The following is a 24,172-nucleotide window of genomic DNA, read 5'->3' as shown; positions in this document are numbered from 1 at the left end:
GACTTCTCCACTGTGCCTTTATCTAACCTCTTTAAGGGATGTTCTGGAGTACAACTCCCATCAGATAGGGTGGCGAGCACATGAGACAGAGCCTTCTTGGTGGTGGCCCTGCTTGGTGGTGACTGAGGAAACCCAGCTAGATGGGCAGGGTATAAATAATGAAGTTGTTGTTGTTGTTGTTGTTGTTGTTGTTGTTGTTGTTGTTGTTGTTATGGAACTAACTCTCTTCCATTTAATATTCACTCAGCCTCTTCAGGCATTCAAGAGAGACTTAAAATATTTTTACTACTGTATAAGAGAGTTTAGCATATCAGAGTCAGGCACCTATTTCTCCGTATCTGCAAAATGCTTCATATTCTGCTGATTTAAGCTTCTGTTGTTTTTATTCCTCTTTGTGTGCCACTGTGCCATGATGGCTCGGCCCTGGAAAGCAACTAGTAAATATCTGGAATTAAGTAATAAATCTAGTTCATGAGTACAGTCAGACACTGGTCCAGGTCTGAGATGGCTAGTCAGGGTCAGGAGAAAAGCGGTGCAAGTCATTTTGTAATTTGTTGGAGGTAAGGTGTCCTTAGGCAAATATGTCACCACCTGTTCTGCTACCAGTTCAACCCCCTCAGATGCCTCCCAAGTTTTTAACATGCTTTGCTCTTATATGACCTTCGCGCTCTTCAGTGAACACTGTGCGAAGAACGTTGATGAGCTTATGCTGGAAGCTGTTGTGCCCTTCCAGACATCTCTGAGTATTCAGATCACATCCTGACTTACTTCCTACTTTGTTAGCCAATGTTAAGCCAGCGTCCCCCCCGTTTGGGCATAATGGGGCACTCTGGCTTAATGCAGACCAGAAGTTGGTGTGTAATGGGAGAAATGGAAGAGAGGGTGAAGGAAGATGACTCAAGGAGCAGGACTCAGCCTCTACACTTATTCCTGGTTTATGAATCCAGGAATGATGAGTCAGCCCAGGCCTGAATGTGTGTAGGGGAGTTCCTACTTTCAGAGGAGAGAATTAGATTGGAGGCCCCTGTCTTCACTGCTCACACCTAGTGAACCAGATGCGCTTATTAGCTTGCATGTTGAAGACTGTAGAGCAAATATATCCCTGCTTTTTCCTGTTTCTACCCTGGAAGCGAAGCTTACAAATGTGTGGTTTTTTATACCGATAGAAACAGTCTCTTTTGAAAAAGAGGGAGCATTGTGAGCTGTGTTGCAGTTTCTAACTTTCCGCTAAATTTACTAGGGCATTTCAGAGATCGATGTCATGACGCACCAAATATTTCTAGACTCTGCACAATTTGAGAGCCAACCTTTTTTGTTTTCTTTTTCCCTACTTGCAATTAGTAATATTCAGACAGGGGACTTAAAATAGCAAAGAGCACTCTAAAACAAAAGAGGAAGCAAAAAAAATTTTTTTAAATAACTTTTATTAAATTTTCCAAATAAACAAAAAACAACAACCACAAAAAACTAATTACATTTCATCTTAAGTTCCCCCATCTCAGCCTTTCGCTCAGTCGAGCTGTGACTTCCCTCCCTCCCCGTCATTCGGCTTTATTTGTCACGCTTCTCTCACAGTTCCTTTTTAAAGTGGAAGCAAAATTTGAGACATGAATTTTTGAGGGTCTGCGATGGATCACCATTTTGTGTCCCCATTAGTACTAGATGGAATTGTGGGGGGCCATAGGCCTTCTTGATGGGGAACAATCTGCCCCCCCCCGGCATTCAGTCTAATGCATGCCTATCACTGCAATCCTGCACACACTTATCACAGAATCAGAGAGTTGTAGGGTTGGAAGGGGTCCCCAAGGGTCATCTAGTCCAAAGTTGGAATTGCAGCTAAATAATCACTGGCAGGTGGCCATCCAACCTCTGTTTATAAACCTCAACTGAAGCAAAGTCCACCACCTTCTACGGCAGTCCATGCCCTACCGTCATAAGGTTTTTCCTAATGTTTGGTTGGAAGCTTTACTTATTAGGAGGTGAGTCTCACCAAACTCAGCAGTACTTACTTCCAAGTAAACATGCTCAGGATACAATGGTCGGTATCGTTTGAACATGCTCCAGCCTCACCAAGGCTGCGTACACACAGCAGTTTGTTAAGCAGGTTGGGAGCTGTTGCTCTATAAAAGGCAAACTACAGTTCCCAGGGCTCTTTGGGGGAAGTCATGTGCTTTAAATGTCCTTTAAATACATGGTGTGTTTGTAGGCTAAGTGAGGAATCGCTGTTCTTTGTATCTGTGATACAGCACTGCAGGCTGAGTATAAACTTGCACCAGTTATTGAGGCCTGATCCTCCTTCTCCCTTGATGGTCACCACGCCTCTAAGTTCTTCTCTGTATGACCCCCCCCCTTTGTAGCCTCCTGCGCAATGACACACCCCTTGCTCGCCTGCCCACTTCGCAGGATGCAGAAAGGATGGAGAGATTGGAAAGAGCATTTTGGGTTCAGCCCTCCCAGTTCAACTTCCTTGGGAAACATTGGCTTTCTTTTTTTCTTCATCCTCCAAGGAGACAGGGTTGCTTAGAAAGTGTGTGGGTGATGATGCCTAATGAAATTCCAGAAGTCAGAGAGGGGGCTGAGCAGAATTTCCTGTGGACATATGAAGCTGCCTTATGCTGACGCAGACCATTGGCTGGGACATGTAGCCCAGTACTGTGTGCTCAAACTGGCAGCTGCTTAGGCATATAGGTCTTGCTTAGCTCTGCTGCTTGAAGATACTTTTATTCAAGGGGGGGGGGTTCTTCTTAAGACCGGGGATTGCTTTCCCCCAGGAGGAGCCTCTTGGGGGCCCTGTGCTGGTGGCAGGCGAAGGCCAGCGGCAAAAGCAGGCAGAGGAATAGATGTGACTTTTGCCTTTATACAGTCAACTACAGTATAATCTTGCAAAAATCAGAGGATTTTGCAAAAGCATTTGAGTGGGGCTGGGAGTGGAGGTGCTGTCTGGAGAGAGTGCTAAGGGCCAGATAGAAAAGCCTAGGGGGCCACATTCAGCCTGTGAGCCCAAGGCTCCCCACCCCTGCTTTAATGAAGGTACCAGAGGTTGAGCTGGGATCTCATGCCTGCAAAGCAGATGCTCTACCACTGAGCTACAGCCTGTCTGTTAGGCAAGAGACCAGACCAGACTTCAGTGCACAGGAGCAAGAAACTATTCCCCGTTGCACTGGGGCAGACATAGTTCCATACCATACTATTCCTCAGTTTTCCCAAACAATGTTATTGGCATTGGAAGTAAAGTTCACAAGAGCTGAGCTTGCTGTATCAAAGTTATAGATAGCTGAGATCTAAGGTTTTGCAACCAGCTTAGGTAGGTGGTGGTGGTGATAACATTATTCATAGTAGACAAGGGGGTTGTTTGTTTCCTACACAGGCAGGTACAACAACCAGCCCTGTGATTTAGGCTTGGCCACTCCCATAGCTGGCCCATTGGCCAAAGCATAACTTGACCCCTTTCAGGCACAAACTTGAGATCCCTGCCTTCCTCTGTTGCCTATCTGGTCTGGTTTTGTTTTAGTTTGATTTAGCCACAGTCTGATGGTTCTAAGCCTCAAGTAAATATACCACACAAGCCTTCTATGCAATAGCCCAGGCATCCCCAAACTGCGGCCCTCCAGATGTTTTGGCCTACAACTCCCATGATCCCTTGCTAACAGGACCAGTGGTCAGGGATGATGGGAATTGTAGTCCAAAACATCTGGAGGGCCAAAGTTTGGGGATGCCTGCAATAGCCTAATCATCAGCTGTAAGCTTGACCCCAAGATGAATTTATCAGCAACACACACACACACACACCAGCCCATAACTAATTTCAATAGCAGACAGTGTTTTAGCTGAACCTATGTCATGCAGGACAATATCACACAACACTTCCATAAAGATCTCACCACCTTCAGATCTGGTCTGTAAGTGGTTACTAATTCCCCGTAATTTTATTTCCCTCCCAGTTACGTTCCCCACCTGCCTTTCACGATATCACCACTTCTTTGCAGAAGTGTCTTGCGAAGGATTCCAGAAGCCTAACTGAGCTCTGGATTATCTTACTACTAGGCTCCTCGGGAGTTTTTTTGGGGGGGGGGGAGCTGGATGGGACAAAACAGCTTTGTAATTGACAGCTCTGCCATCCAACAATGCCTTATTACCATCCAGATCAGCTCATGAACTGCAATTGTGAAGTTCAGAAATTGCCATGTTCTTTTTTTCCAATGCTAAACGCCCCATTTATAGTCCAGCTGGAATCTTGGCCAAATCATGCCCCCAGATGGGAATGCCATGCAGAGATGGAAGATTGCTTTGCCAATGGGAGAGAGCTGTGAGGAAAGATTAGAGCAATTTGGAGAGTGAGGGCTCCACAGAGCAAGCAGTTCAACCTCTTTCTCCTCCTCCTAACCTCTTTTGGGCAAGAGAGTTGGCTTTTAAGTGGAAAGGGACTAGAAGGGGCTCAGATTGCCACCCGCAGGATTATGGAAACGTTGGGAAGCCACTATTAAACCACCTGTAAAAGGGATCAATAGTACAGGATTAAATCCTCATTTGTTTCAGTGAAACAAGCTGCTGTATTGCCTCAGGCCTCTCAACCCTCCTTTTTCATATTATGAATCAGTCGGTTCCAAAAAGCACGCTCAGGTTTTACTGAGGGAGGCTTGTCCATTAGAGAAAATGAGGCAATACACCTCCAACCTCAGCCAGCTTTCACGTGACCTGCCTTCTCACTTACATCCAGTCCAGGGGGTGGCAATACCTGCCACCTTCCCTCTCCTCCTTAATTTCAGTGTTTCCCCTTGTGCAACTCAGCAGCGATGGGACGGAGGGATGACAAAACTAGGACTTGTTGGCTCTGCCTGTCATTGGATCTGGCTCCCCCTACTGTTGGCCTCCCAGCCTTCTCACCTCCCAATTCCCATGGAAATCAGCCAGACAGGTAGGAAGGAAGTATGTGTGCCATTTCAAACCAGGGTGCTACTTAGGGCAAAGCGGACTGCCTCTCCTGTTTCCTCCAGTCTCCCTATCACACACAGACCAGTGTTTCAGATCACACGTGATCCCCCCAGAATTCATCCCACTGCCACCCCACCCGGTCCCAGCAAGCACAATGCTGCCTCTGACCCACGTCATGGCTGTTCAGTGGGGCAGCCAGAAGAGGATGGCAGCCTTTCCTTCTGTGAACCTTCTTGAGCTAACTTGTCTTAGGACCTAAGCCGGTGCCTATTAAGTTAAAAGCTTGTTTTCAGTCATTAAACAAGCATCCCCCATAATAGAAGACAAACTGCTCAATATAACTCTGTTCCTTTACATCAGCCCAAATTCATGGGGTGTTTTTTTAATTGTATTAACAGTGAAAAATATTTTCCCCCGCATAGTAGTGCAAATAAGGTACAAAGCTATTAAAGTAACCATTAACGCAAATGCATATTATAATTGTCTTAATTACATGCATTGCTTTTCTTTTTCCTAGGCAACTTTTAAAGGTTGGATGGAAATTATGTATGCTGCTGTGGATTCACGAGAGGTGGGTAGCTCAGATAAAGGACTTTCGTCCACTAATGTCTTGCATTGTTTTATTTCTTTGTATGGTGTTTAAACCAGTGTTTCCTGCTTGCCAGTAATGAACACAATCTACTGGGAAGTTCTCCTGCAAAGCCCCGATGGGAGATGCCCAGAAACGCCAAGGTGACTCATTCTGAGCACCCTACATTGTACTAAATGGGATCTTCATAGGAGCAAAGTGATGCTCATTGATGAGGCTTGTGCAGAAGATTTTTCCAGTGAATCATTCTCACTTCTGCTCATGTTTTAGCATCAGTTTGGGCTTTTCTTCTTATATTAATATTTTTTGATGATGTGTGTTATTTAGTTTAATCATGCTTTAATTGGCAACTAGAAACACCAAAGTTCCTCCCTTGATAATGGATAAAAAGATCTTGCAAAAATGTAGGGAGCCTTGAAATTTGGACTATTTTAGACATTAACTCTTTTTAAAAAAATAGAAGAGACACATTAAATGCAATTAGCCCCATCGAAAGAAATAGCCATCAAGCTAAGATAATTAAAACTCAGTTCACACAACAAATGTGCATACACTCATCATGTGGAGCTAGTAGTGCTCAGGCCCTCCAACAACTTCAAACTGAAGGTCAGGACAGAGGTATACCCTCTGTTCTTCATGATGAGCAAATACTGTCTCATCCGAAAAACAACTTTTTAAAGGTAATTCTTTTCAGATGTCGTAGGCTATGCAGTGGGTGGGGCTTGGTATCCACCTAGTAGGCAAATAATTTCTCTGAGCTGTGTAGAAGGTGTTGTGCATTTCAAAGGAGGAAACACACACCTTGGTTTTAGTTTAGGATGTCAGTGGACGTTCATCGCCCTTTCTTTGTTTTCTCCGTGTCGCTTTTTTTGCAGCGTGAGGAGCAGCCCGTCTGGGAATATAACCTGTACATGTACCTCTACTTTGTGATCTTCATCATCTTTGGATCCTTCTTCACTCTGAATCTCTTCATCGGTGTTATCATTGACAATTTCAATCAGCAAAAGAAAAAGATAAGTAACACCTTGTCGGCCAGGCAGCCGTGAGTTGTGGAAGGGGGGCAGGGGTGTCCATAGCTCAGTGGTGGACCACAGACTTTGCCCAATATCCAATCCCTGCCGTCTCTAGCTGGAAGCACCAGGTAGCAGGTAGACCTCTTCCTGAAAGACACAAGAGCCCTGCAGCTGGGTCAGGCCAATGACCCATCTAGTCCAGCATCTTCTCCTCCCAGTGGCCAACCAGATGCCCATTAGGAGAAGCCTGAAAGCAGGACCTGAGTGCACAATGGTGCAAGATTGCCAGGACAGTGATTGGGTAGGGGTCCTCCCCCCCTTGTGATTTGGTTAATTCTTAGATGCCAAAGTACCGGTAGTTGTCCATCCAGCCCATGACGGTCTATTCCAACCAGCCATGGCTCTCCAGAGTCTCCTCCTCCTCCTCCTTCTCCCTGATCCTTCTAGCTAGAGATGCCAGGGATCGAACCTGGTAGCACCTTCTGTGTGCAATGCAGGTGCTCTGCTGCTGAGCTGTGGGCTCCTCCCTGTCACCTGTTTTCATGCAACTGCTGGTCAGTATGTTGTGATGCACCTATTCCCAAACAAATACTCGGAAGGGAAAAGACAGAGAGAGTCAGTGAACAGTATCTCCTGAAGTTTGCACAAATGACCAAAGAAGACCCCCCCCCCAAAAAAAAGGAAAGGAAAGAGGTTATATAATTACAGTGGTACCTCTACTTACGAATAACTCTACTTACGAATGTTTCTACTTACGAATGGAGCTCCGTCCGCCATCTTGGATGCAGTTTAGATAGGATTTTTTCTACTTACGAATTTTTAGATAGGGTTGCTTCGACTTACGAATTTTTTCTCCCAATGCATTCCTATGGGATTCCACTTACAATTTTGTTCTACATACAAATGTGTGTTTGGAACGCATTAAATTCGTAAGTAGAGGTACCACTGTACTTCCATTGTGCAAAATGGTAACAATGAAAGGATGGAGGAAATGCAATCAAGCACTCAGCTAATTGTATGTAGTTATTCCTATCAAACACTCTTAAGATTGAAATAAACATGGAAATCTTGTGACCAGTACATAGTCCAAACCATACCACCCTGAGCTCCTTGGAGATAAGGTGGCATATAAATGCAATAAATAATTCACTGCTGAATAGCAATGGATTCTAATCTGGTTCTGAAAAAATGCTGGCCCAGTAATCCATATCAGTTCCTCTTCTTAGGAAGGAGGAATGAATCTGTCAATTTGGGTTTCTCTCTCTTTCTGTTTTCCAGTGTAACATTCAGTTCACCAAATTTCCCATATGTCTGCAATTTCCATACCTCCCCCCCCCAGTCAAGTCCTCATGAAAATTCATCAGCATTTTACCATTCATTTCTCCTACTGTGGGGTGTGAGGGGGGGGTAGTACGTCCAGTGGGGGGACGCATCCTTCCTTCTGTGGTCCATACCCTGCACGTAGAGAAGACAAACACTTATCGTAAACCTCTGCTGCCTTGTGGGATATATTCAGGAGAAGAAAAGGCTAAGGAGTAATCCCATTACAAATCTGGAGTGGAGTCCCTAAGATGCTTGGATGGCGTCTTCTATATCTCCTTCCGGCAACTCCTTCAGCCAAGCTGGTGCCCAACATCTTGCTCTGCTTTCCTTTAGACCACATCAACAAGGCCGAGAGGGGTGGTCTTGTCATCTGGGCAGCCCAGGTTCTCCATACGCACTGCCTTAGACTTGTGCTTCAGAGCGGTCATTTCAGTGCTGCTGATGCAGCAGTTTTTAATTCACCCCAGAGGCGCACACCATTTTTTCTTGAGACAGATGCCAACAACAATCTCCTAATGTGCATGTTTTGTATTCAATTTAGCCCAATATATACATTTCGGCAATATTCCCCTTAATACAATGCATTTTTGTGTATTATTTTCACCAATAATGTGCATTTTTAAAAATTAACTTTATTAAATTTCAAATCAATGCACATAATCTCACAAATCATAAAACTTACAAATTTACAAATAAAATAAAAAATACCATCTAATACACAAATCTATTATACATTCCGATCTATTCATTTACTCGTTGTACAGTGGTACCTCGCTTTATGAACACAATTGGTTCCAGAAGTCTGTTCATAAACAGAAGCGTTCATAAACTGAAGCGAACTTTCCCATTGAAAGTAATGGAAAGTGGATTAATCTGTTCCAGACAGTTCGTGGAGTACTTAAACTGAAGCGTTCATAAACTGAAGCAAACTTTCCCATTGAAAGTAATGGAAAGTGGATTAATCCGTTCCAGACGGGTCCGCGGAGTACTCAACCTGAAGCATACTTAACCCGAAGCATGGGTGTAATTGGTTCCGGAAGTCTGTTCATAAACTGAAGAGTTCATAAACTGAAGCGAACTTTCCCATTGAAAGTTATGAAAAGTGAATTAATCCGTTCCAGATGGGTCCGTGGCGTTTGTAAACCGAAAATTCATAAACCGAGGTGTTCATAAACCGAGGTTCCACTGTATATTATATTAAATCATGTTAAACCATTCGTAAAAAACAAAACAAAAATAACATACCAAACAAACACACAAACAGAAATATCCTCACCTTCTCCCTCCATAAGATTTCCACTTATCTTCATTTCGGGTTAACTAAATTTTAATTAGTTTTTTTTTACTGCTTCCATTATCATAAAATGCTTCCCTAATGCTTCATCGTATAAATATAATTTTTCCAAACAGTACAGAATATTAGAAATAGATCCAGGTTTTTAATGTGGGACATTGGCCCAATAATGTGCATTTTTTGTGTGCACTTCCTTCTCATACACCCATTTTTGGGGCTGGAGAGCTGCATTTCAAAATTTAGAGAAGTTTGCATCTTGAAGGAGAGCTGTGCTTGAGTTTATGTATTGCTCTGGGAAATGTGATTTAGTCACAGACTTACCCCTCTGGTGATATTTCTCCTGGAATTTCATGGTCATCCACTGGCTGATAACAGATAAGGCAGACAGCACTTCTTCAATTCCGTGGAGCTGTTGAATTTTGATAGGATCAATATCTCAGTAAAAATGATTAACAAACTTTCTTCGGGATACCTACACACAGTTTTTAATTCTTACTAAAATATAATTAGATAGCTTAATGATTGTTACCAGGAATGGAGGTAAAGGAAGAAAGTGAGACCTTCAGTAATTAAAAATGGTTTTGCTTTCCACAAGCAGCCATTTCTGCCGTCCAAATTAATGTTAGTTTTATCTCCCTATACTTAGGTGGACAAGACATCTTTATGACGGAGGAACAGAAAAAATATTACAATGCCATGAAAAAACTGGGATCCAAGAAACCCCAAAAACCCATCCCACGGCCAGTGGTGAGGCATTCCGTGGATTTCTTTAGCTGATACCAACTGGCCCCTTCAAAAAAAATGTCCACCAGAATTGTATTCATTGTAGTTAACTTATTTATATATTACATATATATGTATACAAGCATTCTGTCATATTTCTAGAGAGGTTTATATAGCGCCAATCAAGAAAAACAACAACAGTATGTTAGTGAGTGTGGCTGTAAATTGAGCTCTGTTAAAATATTTTGGAGTTTTCCCATTGACTTGAGTGGAAAGTGTTTGGGATGGGGCACTCTGTCACCAAAAAACACGATGCTGTTCTTCCATTCCAAAGAATGCTTTGGACCAACACTGCAGTCCCATATGAGGGCCTTCTGGCGGTTCCCTCACTGCGAGAAGCGAAGTTACAGGGAACCAGGCAGAGGGCCTTCTCGGTACTGGCACCCTCCCTGTGGAATGCCCTCCCTTCAGAAGTCAAGGAGATAAAGCACTCTATAACTTGTAGAAGACATCTGAAGGCAGCCCTGTACTGGGAAGTTTTTAATGTTGGATGTTTTATATGTGCTGTGGGCCGCCCAGAGTGGCTGTGGCGACCCAGCCAGACGGGTGGGGAATTATTATTATTATTATTATTATTATTATTATTATTATTATTATTATTATTATTTTATTATTATTATTATTTTCATCATCATCATCAAATTGCAACGTAGGGTTGTCCACCTCTGGGGCCAACAAATACTTCAACCAACAAATATTTGAGGCAGCTGCTAGGACCACAGTCCTCCTGACCACTGCCACACTTTCATATGGTGCTGTGCAAGTGTGAACACTCACAGGAGCTGGTGACAAGGAGAGGTGGTGCTGCAGACCTGGCCTTCTGGCTACCATGTACCAGAACGGGGCGGGGGGAGGAATACCAGCAGAAGTGCTGAACTGGCTCCACCAGGGCTGATGTCGCTGCCACTCAGCCCTGACCCTGCACAGTCCCCAGACTTTCCAATTATGCTGTTGTCAGGAGCCCACCACTATGTGGATAGGTGCCCCTCCCTGCCGGCCACTGCTGAACACCCAAACTGCATAAAAGTTCCCATTTCAGGCCCAAATAGGTGCAAACATATGGCACTATCTGAGTTGGCTGCTTTGATCTATTGCAGTAGTTTGCATAAACTCACCCCGTGCCCCGTACCCTATTAAAAAAAGCATTATTCAGAGTAGTGGTTTGCATGACACACTAATAATAACACAATAAAATTAAAAACAGTAACAATTAATTGCACATTTATTCAAAATCCAATCAAAACTATTCAGTTTAACTGATGAGCTTGATTCAGGGATACTAGCTTTTCAAAGTCTGATAGTTATTTGTACCTCCAGCACGGCCCATCCCCCGCCACTCCCTTATCTCTTAGTAACCCCCAGGTAACCTCCCCCCCCCCAAGCCATACCACCCATTTTGGGAACCACTGATCTAATGTGTCTTTCTAATATCTTCCAGAACAAGTATCAAGGCTTCATTTTTGACGCTGTCTTGAATCAAGCCTTTGATGTCTGCATCATGCTCCTCATCTGCCTCAACATGGTCACCATGATGGTGGAAACTGACGACCAGAGCCCAGAAAAAGTGAACATCCTTTACAAAATCAACATGGTCTTTGTTGCCATCTTCACTGCAGAGTGCATATTAAAAATGGTGGCTCTAAGGCACTACTATTTCACCAATGGGTGGAACATTTTTGATTTTGTCGTCGTCATTCTATCAATAGTGGGTAAGTCAAACCCCCAACAAATGCAGAATTTGGAGGGGTGGATTTGCCTAGATCCACGTGGCCTGATTGGCTTCAGGGGTGAACCAGATGTGAATATTTCTCGGGAGCAGGGACATATTGGCTCTTCTTGGGCCTAATCCAGTGCGTGTGCAGCACATCAGCTCATGGCCTCTGGGCTGAACCCATGGTGCAGAAGACCCACCTGTGCTGTTGGTTTCCTCCGCAGCATTTTAGAGCACAGGTTACTCAACAAGGTGGATGTATGGGAGCCATGAACTGGCTACCAATGGCTATTAGTCATGTTGGCTATATGCTGCCTCCAGGATCAGAAGCAGTATGTTGGGAAAGAACAGGGGGGAGAGGGCTATGCTTGTGGCCTGGCCACTGTAGGAAGGAGGATGCTGGCTTAAATAGACCCTTGGTCTGATCCAGCAGGACTCTTCTTGAGTTTATGAACAAGCCTCCTGGTATCCAAAGGCCAACATGGTGAGATGCCCCTGCATGTGTGTACCGAGCCCCCCCCCAAAGGAAGGAAAGAAGGGATGCAAGAGCTCAACTGAGCTCTGTGCGGATCCTTACTCGCATGTCCTTAATTGGTAAACCTGAGATGCTACTTTCAACCAAAACGCCATAACCGTTGCTAGTTCACTAACTGGCTATTCCCTTTCCTCCCCCCAAGGCTCTGTACTTTCTGACATCATCCAGAAATACTTCTTCTCCCCTACCCTCTTCAGAGTCATTCGCTTGGCTCGGATTGGCCGGATCCTGAGACTTATAAGAGGGGCCAAAGGAATCCGAACTCTTCTCTTTGCCTTAATGATGTCCCTCCCTGCGTTGTTCAACATCGGCCTCCTGCTTTTCCTGGTCATGTTCATTTACGCCATTTTTGGCATGGCCAACTTTGCCTACGTTAAGCAAGAGCACGGGATCGACGACATGTTCAACTTCCAGACGTTTCCCAACAGCATGCTCTGTCTCTTCCAAATCACTACATCCGCCGGCTGGGATGGTCTTCTCAGCCCCATTTTGAACACCGGGCCGCCATATTGTGATCCAAGCCATATCAACACAAATGGCTCGAGGGGAAACTGTGGCAGCCCCGCAGTGGGAATTCTGTTCTTTGTTACTTATATCATTATATCCTTTCTCATTGTTGTAAACATGTACATAGCTATTATTTTAGAGAACTTCAGTGTCGCTACTGAAGAGAGCACAGAGCCTCTAAGCGAGGACGACTTTGATATGTTTTATGAAATATGGGAGAAGTTTGACCCCGAAGCCACTCAGTTTATTGAGTACGCCGCCCTTTCCAACTTCGCGGACGCTCTGTCAGAACCTTTACGCATTGCGAAACCAAATAAGATCAAGCTCATAGCTATGGACCTCCCCATGGTGAGTGGGGACAGGATCCATTGCTTAGATATTTTGTTTGCTTTCACCAAAAGAGTGCTGGGGGAATCTGGAGAGATGGACGCCCTCAAGATACAGATGGAGGAGAAATTCATGGCTGCCAACCCATCAAAGATTTCTTACGAACCCATCACAACCACGCTCAGGCGGAAACAGGAGGAAATTTCTGCCGTTGTCATCCAGAGAGCCTACAGGAGCCATCTCTTCCAACGCTCCCTCAAGCAGGCCTCATTCCTATACCGCCAAAAAGCCTGCCACCTAGGGGAGGACGCTCCCGAGAGGGAAGGCCTCATCGCATTCATGATGAACGAGAACTACGGGAGGCCGATAAACAAGTCAGAAACTCTGTCCTCCACCTCCTTCCCTCCTTCCTACGACAGCGTCACGAGGGGCACCAGCGACAACTTCCAGCTGAGGTTGACTGACTCTAGCAAAAGCGACGAGCATCTAGACGATCAGTTGTCGCCCGACAGAGACAAAGAGTCGATGGTTTAAAAAATATATATGAGTTTTTCATTTAGGACACTTTAAGAATATTGTTTACAGAATGTAACCACACAACAGTTGAAGCAGCCTTGTTAAACATTAGTTGCAAAGGACACAGGAAGGGAGGTCAGCCCTGAACCAGGGTATGTCAAGGCGCTGGCAGACGTCTAACCTTTGACCCTTCTCTTTTCAACTTTGCTCAATGTTTATATTTCTATATGCACAGGGAGGGGCCAGGGAGGGGGCCGGGGGGGTTCCAGCACAAGGTCCTGGGCTGTCCTAGCAGTGGTCTGTTTATGGAGACGCTAGACTGTAACACAGCAAGTACTTTATAACTATACACAGATAAAACCTGACCGCATACTTTCATTTTAAGGTCTTACTTATATTAGTGCGTTTACTTACGGCAATGTATGACCTTGCATTCTATAATAAGAGAGTGAGGGCGAAGAGAGAGAGAGAGAGAGAGAGAGAGAGAGAGAGAGAGAGAGAGAGAGAGAGAGAGAGAGAGATGGGTGGAGGAATCACGTAGCTCCCGTAGCAGCAATGTAACACTTATTGTATATGTTGTGAATGGTCTTTCATAAATTTATTATATTTGATATTTTTTTACTTAAAATATATATAAATATATATAAATATAAAATTGTCTCCTTTTCCATGGAGATTGATGATGCTACGTGATGAACTAGGAACCAGAGATGCCCCCCCCCAAAAAAAATGTCAGGAGTTGCTTGCCGAGGAAATTAGGTTGCAAGGGAAAATACTGAGTCAGCAACATTTCTAACCTTGTATTACCACAGAGACACCCGCCTGGAATCACCAGCCGCTTCCTGGCAGTTGATAACCAAGGGAGCGCAGAAGGAAGGAAGTGACGTCAGATAAAGCAAGACACGGGTTGCATTTTATTTTTATTTTTGTTCTATCCTGCAGGATATTAGACACTAATGGATTCTGCTTGTAAACCTGCCAATAAAAGCACTATTTTTTTACCATGCTTCAAGAATCTGCTTTGCTTCCAGCAAGGGATCTGCTCCAACTCCTTTTCTTTAAAAAGGGGGGGTTCCTGGCTTTTGAAAGTAGTTCCCCCCCCCAAAAAAACAACTACAAAAACCATGCACCATGCGGCCCAGACGCTGCCAAAGTGACCGGCTGCTGGGATCTTTTTTCACCGATAATTCCGTTTCAAGCGGAACAAGCTTCGAGTTCATCTTCATGAGCATTAAATAGTGTTGTTTTTATGAGACCAGACTGGTTAACTGATGTGGAAGAACTGCTATTGACAGCATAAGAGAAGAATTGCCTAAGGAGGTTAAACAAAGGGTTCCTCAACGGCGCAACAGAGGGAGGCTCTCCCCACGTTAAGGAAGTACCATATGAGATTCCCCCGAGTGTAACGAAACGACATCTGGCAATTTTGAGGGCAAAACACCTAATTATAAGGCTGATCCCTGCCCTCCGCCCACTTCTCTGAAATTTGATCACTGCAGTTCATTCTAGACATGATGATACGTGGTGTGATAACTGGGTACCCAGCTGCCTGATCCTGCCCGCTTCTCTATCTTGTCTGAAATGAACCGAGTGCTTCTAAATACAGCATGCAGTTATGTAATTGTGATGACTTTGTGAAAAAGATTAGAACAATTAATCAAGGATAAGAACATTCACAGCAGGGACAGGGGAGCTATGGCTCTCCAGATGATTCCCATCATCCCTGGCAAAAACTCCAGCACTAAACATTGCCTTAATTCCTTAACCAAGGTGCCACCACAGAGGAGGCCCTGTCTTATGTTGCCCAGAGCTGGATTAAGACCTTCAGAGGCCCAAAGCAAATTATTTTGTTGCCCTCATATACATCTAATTCAAAATATAAATAATAATAATAACCTGCAACATAAATTTTTATTTTTAAAATGAAACGAAACCTACAGTACGATGGGAAATGATGTTTCATTTTCTATACTTCCACTTTAGTTACATTTTTTTAAAAAAAATCTACTTTCCCTGATTGCAAAGTCTTTGATCATATCCTCAAAACTAATCTTACATAACATGCTTCTATACTTAGTAGAGATAAGGCATCCAACCCGCTTTGTTACACAGTTGTTCTGTTGGGATTTTTAATATACTCGAACATAGAAAATGAATGTGGCCAGTAATGTGAAAAATCCAACAATGGGAAATTCATGCAGTGCCCCCCTTCCCTTGATGCCCTAAGCACATGCTTATTTTGCTTAATGCTTAATCCAGCCCTGATGTCACAACTCAAAGCGTTTCCTCCAGAGCTACAAGACAAAGGGTTTCCTAGAACCAGGCAGGCTAATACTGGGAGAGGCATTCTGTACAACAGAAAACAAAACATCATTTGCTGTTCAAAACACATATACATGAGCCCTATTGATGCACGACTCGTGTAGGGCCTTGCCTTTTCAACAAAGATGCAGGACCCAGGCCCGTCCTAGCCATAGAGGCTAGTGGCGCAGAGAACCACGGTGCCGGGCGCTGCAAGGGCGCCAAGTGAGCACAGGGTTCCGGCGATCTGGCCAGGACTGCGCTCCTTCTCTGAGGACTCCGCGCTGTGCCTCCTTCTCGTTTCCCCAGCGCTGGGTTCCGCTCAGTCGAGCTTCACCACCAGCGCGCGCACAGCACCCAAGCAGCTCTTGCTGGTCCCGCGGTGCGCGCGCTGGTGGCGAAGCTTGACTGAGCGGAACCCAGCGCTGGGGAAACGAGAAGGAGGCATAGCGCAGAGTCCTCGGAGGTGGCCTCCCGCTGCTGCCGCGGTTCGCTTGGCACTCCCAGGCCCTTGGAGAGGCTCTGGAGGGGGGCGCTGGAGGGACCTAGTGCCAGGGCGCTGGGTGGGCTTAAGACGGCCCTGGCAGGACCACACATTTAGCCCTGCTCCCAACATGGCTGCACTCTGCAACAGTCCACCCAGTGTGAAATTCCAACACCTGAATAGGGGCTCTGCACGATTGGCACTGGGCCATTGGGTCCCACCCAGCATAAGGCAGTTTCAGATCATCCAACTCCAAAATCAGGAATGTAACAGAGGCTACAATAAGTAGGGCACACAATACCTGCTGTAAAAAAAAATAATGCTAAAAAAACTGCTGTATGCCATTCATTTGCCTTTTCTGCAGCTATTTGCAAACTTTGCCACCTTCAGGAAAAATGAGTCACAGCCATAGCACTGGATGAGAAGGAGAGCCTAAGACATCTTTGCTGCCTGAGGTAGAACAGCCTTTCCCCAGTCCCCAAGCCCAAGGTGCTTGGTGCCCATAGACCAAGGCACAGTCAAGTGAGACAAACAATCCCAGAAGCACCTCTTTCCACTCCCTGGCAGTAAAAACACAGTCATGATAAATTAAAGAACTAACAGTGTCCTGCCCTTTCATGTCACCCAAAATTAACTTCCTGAGATAGTTGCCACACTAAAATGGACCAGCCCTGTTGCCTAGACAACCAGGTGACCCTATCACTTCCCCTGCGGTGATCCAACTCATGGCACTGACTGAGAAGAGAGGAGGGGGCCTCATGGGTGTCTAGGCAATGAAATGATACCACTCCCTTTTTCCTGTGAACTTTGGCACTTTTTGGCAACCCCCTCCCCCCACAAAACCCCCACACACAACACAACTGTTATGTACTGAGCTGAATCCTAGAACAATAGGATTCAGAAACAGCGGGAGCTACCCAATCCAACTCCAGGTGGAAGTGAATCCGCAACCTGATTGGCCTGCTGGAGCAGCCAATCAGGCGGCGGGCAGAAGTGAATCTGCTACCTGATTGGCCTGTAGGAGCAGCCAATCAGGCTGCAGGCAGAAGTCAATCCACAATATAATTGGCCCACAGGTGTAGCCCTGAAGTAGCCAATCACGCAAGGCCCATTGTGTAAATAATGTATATAAGCAGATGGTTTTGGGAAAAGAGCCATTCTTCTTCTCCTCTTCTCCTTGATGACTATGAGCTGAATAAAGAGCATGAAATTCACTCTCGACTCCGAGTACATTTCACTGGCGACGAGGATGGGATCCTGCTGAGCTGACCGCCACCACGCACTGCACCGCAGCACCGCCACCTGCTGCACCGCTGCATCGCACCGTGCATCCAGGCTTCAGCTCCAGGACCCAAGGAACCCAGAATGGCAACCGACAGCAGCTTCTCGCCATTCAAACCAGCATCAGGAGACTGGGAAGGGTACGCTGCCCGTTTCAACTTCCTCCTGCAAGCGAAAGAAGTCACCAACGATGCCATGAAGAGGGCGACATTCTTCAGCGTCTGTGGAGAGGAGACGTTTGAAATCGCCCGGGCTCTCCTTGCACCTAGAGATGTCGCTACCGTCTCGTACAAAACAATAATGGAACGGCTGAAGGAGCACTTCTCACCACAGCCCTCGGTGGTAGCTTGCCGAAATGCCTTCTACGCAAAGTGGCAAGCCCCGGGGGAAACCATAACTGGGTTTGTGACCTCCCTCCGCCAAGCCGCCCGGCTATGCAACTTCTCAGAGTTGGAGAACATGCTTCGTGACCGCCTCGTCGGTGGCCTGAGGGACGAGATGTTGCAACGACGCCTCTACGCTAAAAAAGACCTCACGTTCCAGATTGCTCTGGAGGAAGCCCTGGCAACCGAAGCCGCCGAGAGGTCAACGCAAGAGGCACGACCGGCCCCGCCATCCCAACCGAGGGTCTACCACGAAGACCTCACCGACGAATCCGAATCTGACAGGGAGGAAGTACACCGAGTACAGCGGCGCACTCAAGCAGCACACACACCACAGCAGCCTCGACGAGAAGGAGGGAACTGTGCAAGCTGCGGGGAGAACCACGAGAGGAGGACCTGTCGTTTCCGCAACGCAGAGTGCAGGCAGTGCAGAAAATTGGGACACATCGCCCGGGTGTGTCGGGCTCGACTCACCCGTCGACAAGCATCAGATGACCGACCCAGGAGCCCCAGGTCACATGGCACCATGCACCAAGGCAACTCGACGGAGATCACGGACTACCAGGTATTCCAGTTGCCCCATCCCAGCACAGAGAAAATTTATATAGAGGTACAGATAGAGGGAGCCCCATGCCGCATGGAGCTGGACACGGGTTCAACTCTATCCATAATCTCGGCCCGAACATTAAGGGAACTGTGCCCTAATGGGGGTCCCAAACTAAGGCCGGCCCCATTCACCCTCCGGGACTTCCAGAAACGTAAGGTCCCTACAATGGGGGTGGGGACCTTCAGGGTGCAATATCGAGGGCGAAAGCAACAATTGGACTTGCTGGTAGTTAAGGGCCCCTACGTTAGCTTACTGGGACTGGCATGGTTTGGACCTCTGGGGCTAGCCGTTACCGGGGTGAACCGCACTAGCTTACAAGTGGACGTGGACGCCATATGCAAAGAGTTTCCAGGGGTTTTCGATGGGGCATTGGGACGATATACAGGACCCCCCATTGCCCTACAGCTAGACCCCGCTGTACGACCCATCAGGCACAAGGCCCGCCGGGTCCCGTTCGCCCTGAAACCCCGCATAGACGAGGAATTGGACCGACTCGTGGAGCAAGGAGTGCTGGAGCCGGTGCCCAACGCCCCCTGGGAAACTCCAATTGTCACACCCGTCAAGCCTAACGGTTCGGTCCGCATCTGTGCAGACTACAAATGCACCATAAACAAGGCTCTCACGGCCCATGCATACCCAGTGCCAGTGGTCAGCCATGTCCTCGCCACCCTGGCTGGGTCAAAAATCTTTGGCAAACTGGACTTGGCCCAAGCGTATCAACAGTTGCCTGTGGACGAAGCCACAGCAGAGGCTCAGACGATTGTGACGCACAGAGGGGCATTCAGAGTAAAGCGGCTGCAATTTGGCGTTAGCGTGGCACCAGGCATATTCCAGAATCTAATGGACTCTCTCCTTAAAGGGATTCCTGGCGTCACCCCCTTCTTCGATGATGTACTGATCGCCGGGCCCACACCAGAGGAATTTGAGGACCGCCTCCGCTCCGTCCTGCACCGTTTCCAGACGGCGGGCCTCAAGGTGAAGCGGGAAAAGTGTTTACTGGGAGTGCCGCAGGTGGACTTTCTGGGATTTAAGGTGGACGCAGAAGGGGTCCATCCAACCGGTGACAAGGTACGGGCCATTTGTGAGGCCCCAGCGCCCAAGAGCAAGCCCGAACTTCAGTCATTCTTGGGACTATTGAACTTTTACCATGCCTTTCTTCCGCATAAGGCAGCGGTAGCGGAGCCCCTACACAGACTCCTAGATAAAAGGGCCCCTTGGGTGTGGGGCCAGCGACAAAGGGCCGCATTCCAGGCAGTCAAGGACTTGCTCGTCTCGAACTCGGTCTTGGCACACTTCGACGAGAGGCTGCCAGTGGTGCTGGCATGCGACGCCTCTCCCTATGGCATCGGCGCTGTCCTGGGACACCAACTCCCAGATGGAAGAGAGGTGCCGGTGGCATACTTCTCCCAGACGCTTGCTGCAGCCGAACGAAACTACTCACAGATTGACAAGGAGGGTCTGGCAATCGTGAAGGGCGTAAAAAAATTCCATGATTTCTTGTACGGGCGGCCCTTTACCATAGTGACTGACCACAAGCCGTTGCTTGGCCTGTTTGCCCCCGAGAAGCAGACCCCCCAAGTGTTGTCTCCACGTGTCCTCAGGTGGTCAATTTTCCTTGCCGGCTACCAGTATGCACTAATCCACCGCCCTGGGAAGGCGATGGGCCACGCAGACGCCCTCAGCAGGCTACCACTACCAGAAACAGGCCCCGACCCAGCGCCTGCGCAAGAGGTTATGACCCTGGAGCTGCTTCCCGACCGACCCATTCAGGCACAAGAAGTTGCGCACCATTCCACAAAAGATAGGGTCATCTCCCGGGTCCTGGACTGGGTGTGGCGAGGATGGCCCAGCAGCAGCCCCGGGCCAGAATTCGCTGGCTACACAAACCGCAAACATGAACTGTCGGCCCACAAGGGGTGCTTGTTATGGGGAAGCAGGGTTGTTGTTCCCCAGCCCCTCCGCAAAAGGGTCCTCACAGCCCTACACGAGACACACCCAGGGGTAGTGAGGATGAAGGCCCTTGCCAGGAGTTATGTGTGGTGGCCGGGGATTGACAGAGAGATAGAGGCCTGGGTCCAACACTGCCAGACCTGCCAAGAATCCCGCCCGGATCCCCCAAGGGCCCCAGTCCAGCCCTGGGAGTCCGCCCGACATCCATGGTCACGCTTGCACGTGGACTTCGCTGGACCCTTCCAGGGAAAAACATTCTTCATAGTGGTGGATTCCTACACCAAATGGCTGGAGGTCGCACTGGTACCGTCCACTTCTACGGCGGCAGCCATCCGGGTACTACGTAAGCTTTTTGCAACCCACGGGCTCCCTGACACCCTCGTCTCGGACAATGGAACCGCATTCACGTCAGAGGAGTTCCAGACCTTCACAGCGCAGAACGCCATCCGCCACATCCGCTCAGCACCATTCCACCCTGCCACCAATGGCCAAGCGGAGCGCATGGTGCGGACCACCAAGGACAGCCTCCGCCGCATGACACAAGGGGACTGGGAATACCGCCTTGCCGCATTTCTTCTAGCACAGCACAGCACCCCAAGCACAACGACGGGCCGGAGCCCAGCTGAACTACTAATGGGCCGGCGCCTTGCAACTAGACTGGACCGACTTCACCCCGACAGAGCTCAGGATGAGGTAGTGGTGGGGAAAGGCAGGAACCCCCGGACATTTGTGGCCCAGGACGCAGTGTACGCAAAGAATTTTGGGGCAGGCCCAGCATGGGTACCCGCCACAGTCACCAAGGTGACCGGTCCCGTGTCGTACGAGGTACTAACGGAAGGGGGGCAATGTTGGCGCCGCCACTGCGACCAGCTACGGCGACGATTCCCAGGAGGAACCCGGGAGGAGAGCGGGACAGAGGGGTCCCAAGGGGACAGCAGGGCAGTGAGGCCTGTAGAGCGAGAGGGGTGGGCAGGGGAAGCAGAAGCAGAAGCAGTAGGCACAGAGGGGCGCCCCGAGGCTGGAAGGACACCGGAACCAGAGCCACAACCTAGTGGTTCAGTGGCGCCAGACCAGACAGCCCCGGCACAGCCAGCAGCCTCGGAACACGAGCCAGAACCAGAACCCCTGACCAAGGAACACCCCAGGCCACAACGCACACGGAGGCGGCCAGCAGACCTTGGGGACTACGAATGCAACTTCCCGGGCAGGACTGGAACTTAGAGGGGAGGGGTGTTATGTACTGAGCTGAATCCTAGAACAATAGGATTCAGAAACAGCGGGAGCTACCCAATCCAACTCCAGGTGGAAGTGAATCCGCAACCTGATTGGCCTGCTGGAGCAGCCAATCAGGCGGCGGGCAGAAGTGAATCTGCTACCTGATTGGCCTGTAGGAGCAGCCAATCAGGCTGCAGGCAGAAGTCAATCCACAATATAATTGGCCCACAGGTGTAGCCCTGAAGTAGCCAATCACGCAAGGCCCATTGTGTAAATAATGTATATAAGCAGATGGTTTTGGGAAAAGAGCCATTCTTCTTCTCCTCTTCTCCTTGATGACTATGAGCTGAATAAAGAGCATGAAATTCACTCTCGACTCCGAGTACATTTCAACAACCATATTGAGGAAAGTGAGACAAACTTCACAGCCCCCGATGAGGCTGTGAAACTTATATTTTGGCTAATCGTAAGCTGATACCGCAGAACCGCAGACACTGTTTTGCATCCAGGAAATGGGAGATTTGATTACATCCTTTTATGAACTGGATGCCTTCAGAAGAGGATGCTTTTCTGGTGCCAAATGGCCTGGCTGTTCCAGAAGCTGCAGCAATACCTTCATGTCTTCTTCTGCAGCTAAATGCAGGCCGCTATGGCTCTTGCATCTTAAGAGAAGGTGAATCAATGAATCCTTCCCAGGTAACCCTTTTATCGGGAGGTTAATTGCTACACTTGAAAAGGCTTGCTCTGAAGTGTGTGGCATGATCTATAGAAAGACTTCCATTAATTTTAGGTCACATTAAACTGAGCTTGTGAAGGATTCCCTCTCCCCACCCCAGCCCAGCCCCTACTCTCCAGTTGCCACTTCTGGAGATGGGGCCATGGTAGAAAGAAGCAATGAGGAGTTGATGCCTTGTTGAGATTTCAGGAGTCTGCTCTTCCCTTGCTCAACAGAGCCAAAGGGGGCGATAAAACAATAGTCCCGGTTCAAACCAGCAGCCTTAAAAGCAAGCACTTGTGAACGTATTTCAAGAGCAGCCATGAGAAAGCTAAGAAGGGGGCCTGCAGGATCAGACCAAATATCAACCTACTCCAGCACTGTGGCTCCTACAGTTGTCAACCTGGTGCCCCTGGGAAGGCCCCAGGCAAGACTGGTCCCTCTCCCATCTGGGTTTCCCACCAACAGGTGTTCGGCGGCACCCTTGCAACGGGAAATTGCAGCCAGAAATTGTTGCAACTAAGCTCTTCATCGGAGATAGGCCAGAACAACTCATGACTCGACAAGCTCGATGCAAATCCCTGGTTGTGTTTTGTGACCTGTCAGATAGTGTATGTGTTAAATAAGGAGCAAAGGGGGGTGGTGTGAGGCTGTGGAAACCGAACAGCCGTTGGCAGAGAGCAAACACAAAATAATAATAATCCTCCAACCTTGCTGATAGCCCCAGGGTGACGAGTGAAGGTGCCGGACTGCAGAGCAGTAGGTAAGCTTTTGTCAGGTCCTCAGTGTGAGCTATTTTTGCAGCTTGACAAGCCAGGAGCTCAATTACCTTCACATGCCCTGGGCTTGGACTAGTGCTGTGGGAGTGTGTGTGGAATCAATGCCATGCTTGAAAGTTCGGTCATTCTTTCCCGTGCTCTTTGTACTTGGCACATTCGCCCAGGTGCAGAGGTCCTCTTGGGCTTGGATTTCTCACTGGGTTGGGCTTTCCCATTCATATCACAAAGCTTACACGGCAATTAGATTGTATGCATTCGTGCTGATTTGCTTGCAGGGAGGTTACATGACGAGCATTCACCCCGAATTTCACTGTGGGGTTTAATACGTCTTCCCACGAATCCTTCATAATCCCCTCACATTTCCTGCCACTTTCTCAACCGTAAAAAAATTATTTTGTTTATTTTTGAAGTGGATTTGTCACAGTAACAGAGAGCTATAAAGGTAAAGGTAACGGGACCCCTGACCATTAGGTCCAGTCGTGACTGACTCTGAGGTTGTGCGCTCATGTTGCATTATTGGCCGAGGGAGCCAGCGTATAGCTTCCAGGTCATGTGGCCAGCATGACAAAGCCGCTTCTGGCAAACCAGAGCAGCACATGGAAATGCCATTTACCTTCCCGCTGTAGCGGTTCCTATTTATCTACTTGCATTTTGACGTGTTTTCGAACTGCTAGGTTGGCAGGAGCTGGGACCAAGCAACGGGAGCTCACCCCGTCACAGGGATTCGAACCGCCAACCTTCCGATCAGCAAGCCCTAGGCTCAGTGGTTTAACCACAGTGCCACCTGGGTCCCTAACAGAGAGCTATACTCCACTTTAATTGTGAAAACCTACATTTTTTGCTATATGCTTGAATCTCTCCAGCAAAATAGTGACAAGTCTGCAGGCACCCTCAGTCTGGCAACCATGCTGCAGACATGTCTCCGCC

At 47.7% G+C, this 24,172-nt stretch overlaps 1 protein-coding gene and 1 long non-coding RNA gene across 3 annotated transcripts in view; one reads left to right on the top strand and one right to left on the bottom strand.

The window, feature by feature from the left end:
• LOC118091630 (sodium channel protein type 5 subunit alpha-like) overlaps positions 1 to 14,140 on the top strand; it is a 295,442-nt gene extending 281,302 nt beyond the window's left edge. For both annotated transcript variants that reach the window (XM_088653462.1, XM_088653463.1), the window contains 5 exons: positions 5,450 to 5,503; positions 6,397 to 6,538; positions 9,798 to 9,898; positions 11,373 to 11,643; positions 12,323 to 14,140. In XM_088653462.1, coding sequence (XP_088509588.1) covers positions 5,450 to 5,503; positions 6,397 to 6,538; positions 9,798 to 9,898; positions 11,373 to 11,643; positions 12,323 to 13,548 — 1,794 coding nt within the window. In that variant the 3' untranslated portion in view covers positions 13,549 to 14,140. The remainder of the gene's footprint in view (positions 1 to 5,449; positions 5,504 to 6,396; positions 6,539 to 9,797; positions 9,899 to 11,372; positions 11,644 to 12,322) is intronic.
• LOC118091631 (uncharacterized) lies at positions 5,286 to 23,310 on the bottom strand. Its single transcript, XR_004693414.3, has 3 exons — positions 23,177 to 23,310; positions 9,473 to 9,560; positions 5,286 to 7,989 (listed from the first exon to the last, which is right to left on the bottom strand). It is a non-coding gene; the product is annotated as an uncharacterized LOC118091631 (long non-coding RNA).
• Between the last annotated feature and the right edge of the window lie 862 nt (positions 23,311 to 24,172).

The sequence above is a fragment of the Zootoca vivipara genome, chromosome 11 (assembly GCF_965207765.1).
Source record: "Zootoca vivipara chromosome 11, rZooViv2.hap1.1, whole genome shotgun sequence".
NCBI lineage: Eukaryota > Metazoa > Chordata > Lepidosauria > Squamata > Lacertidae > Zootoca > Zootoca vivipara.
This window is presented reverse-complemented; position numbering and strand designations above follow the sequence as displayed.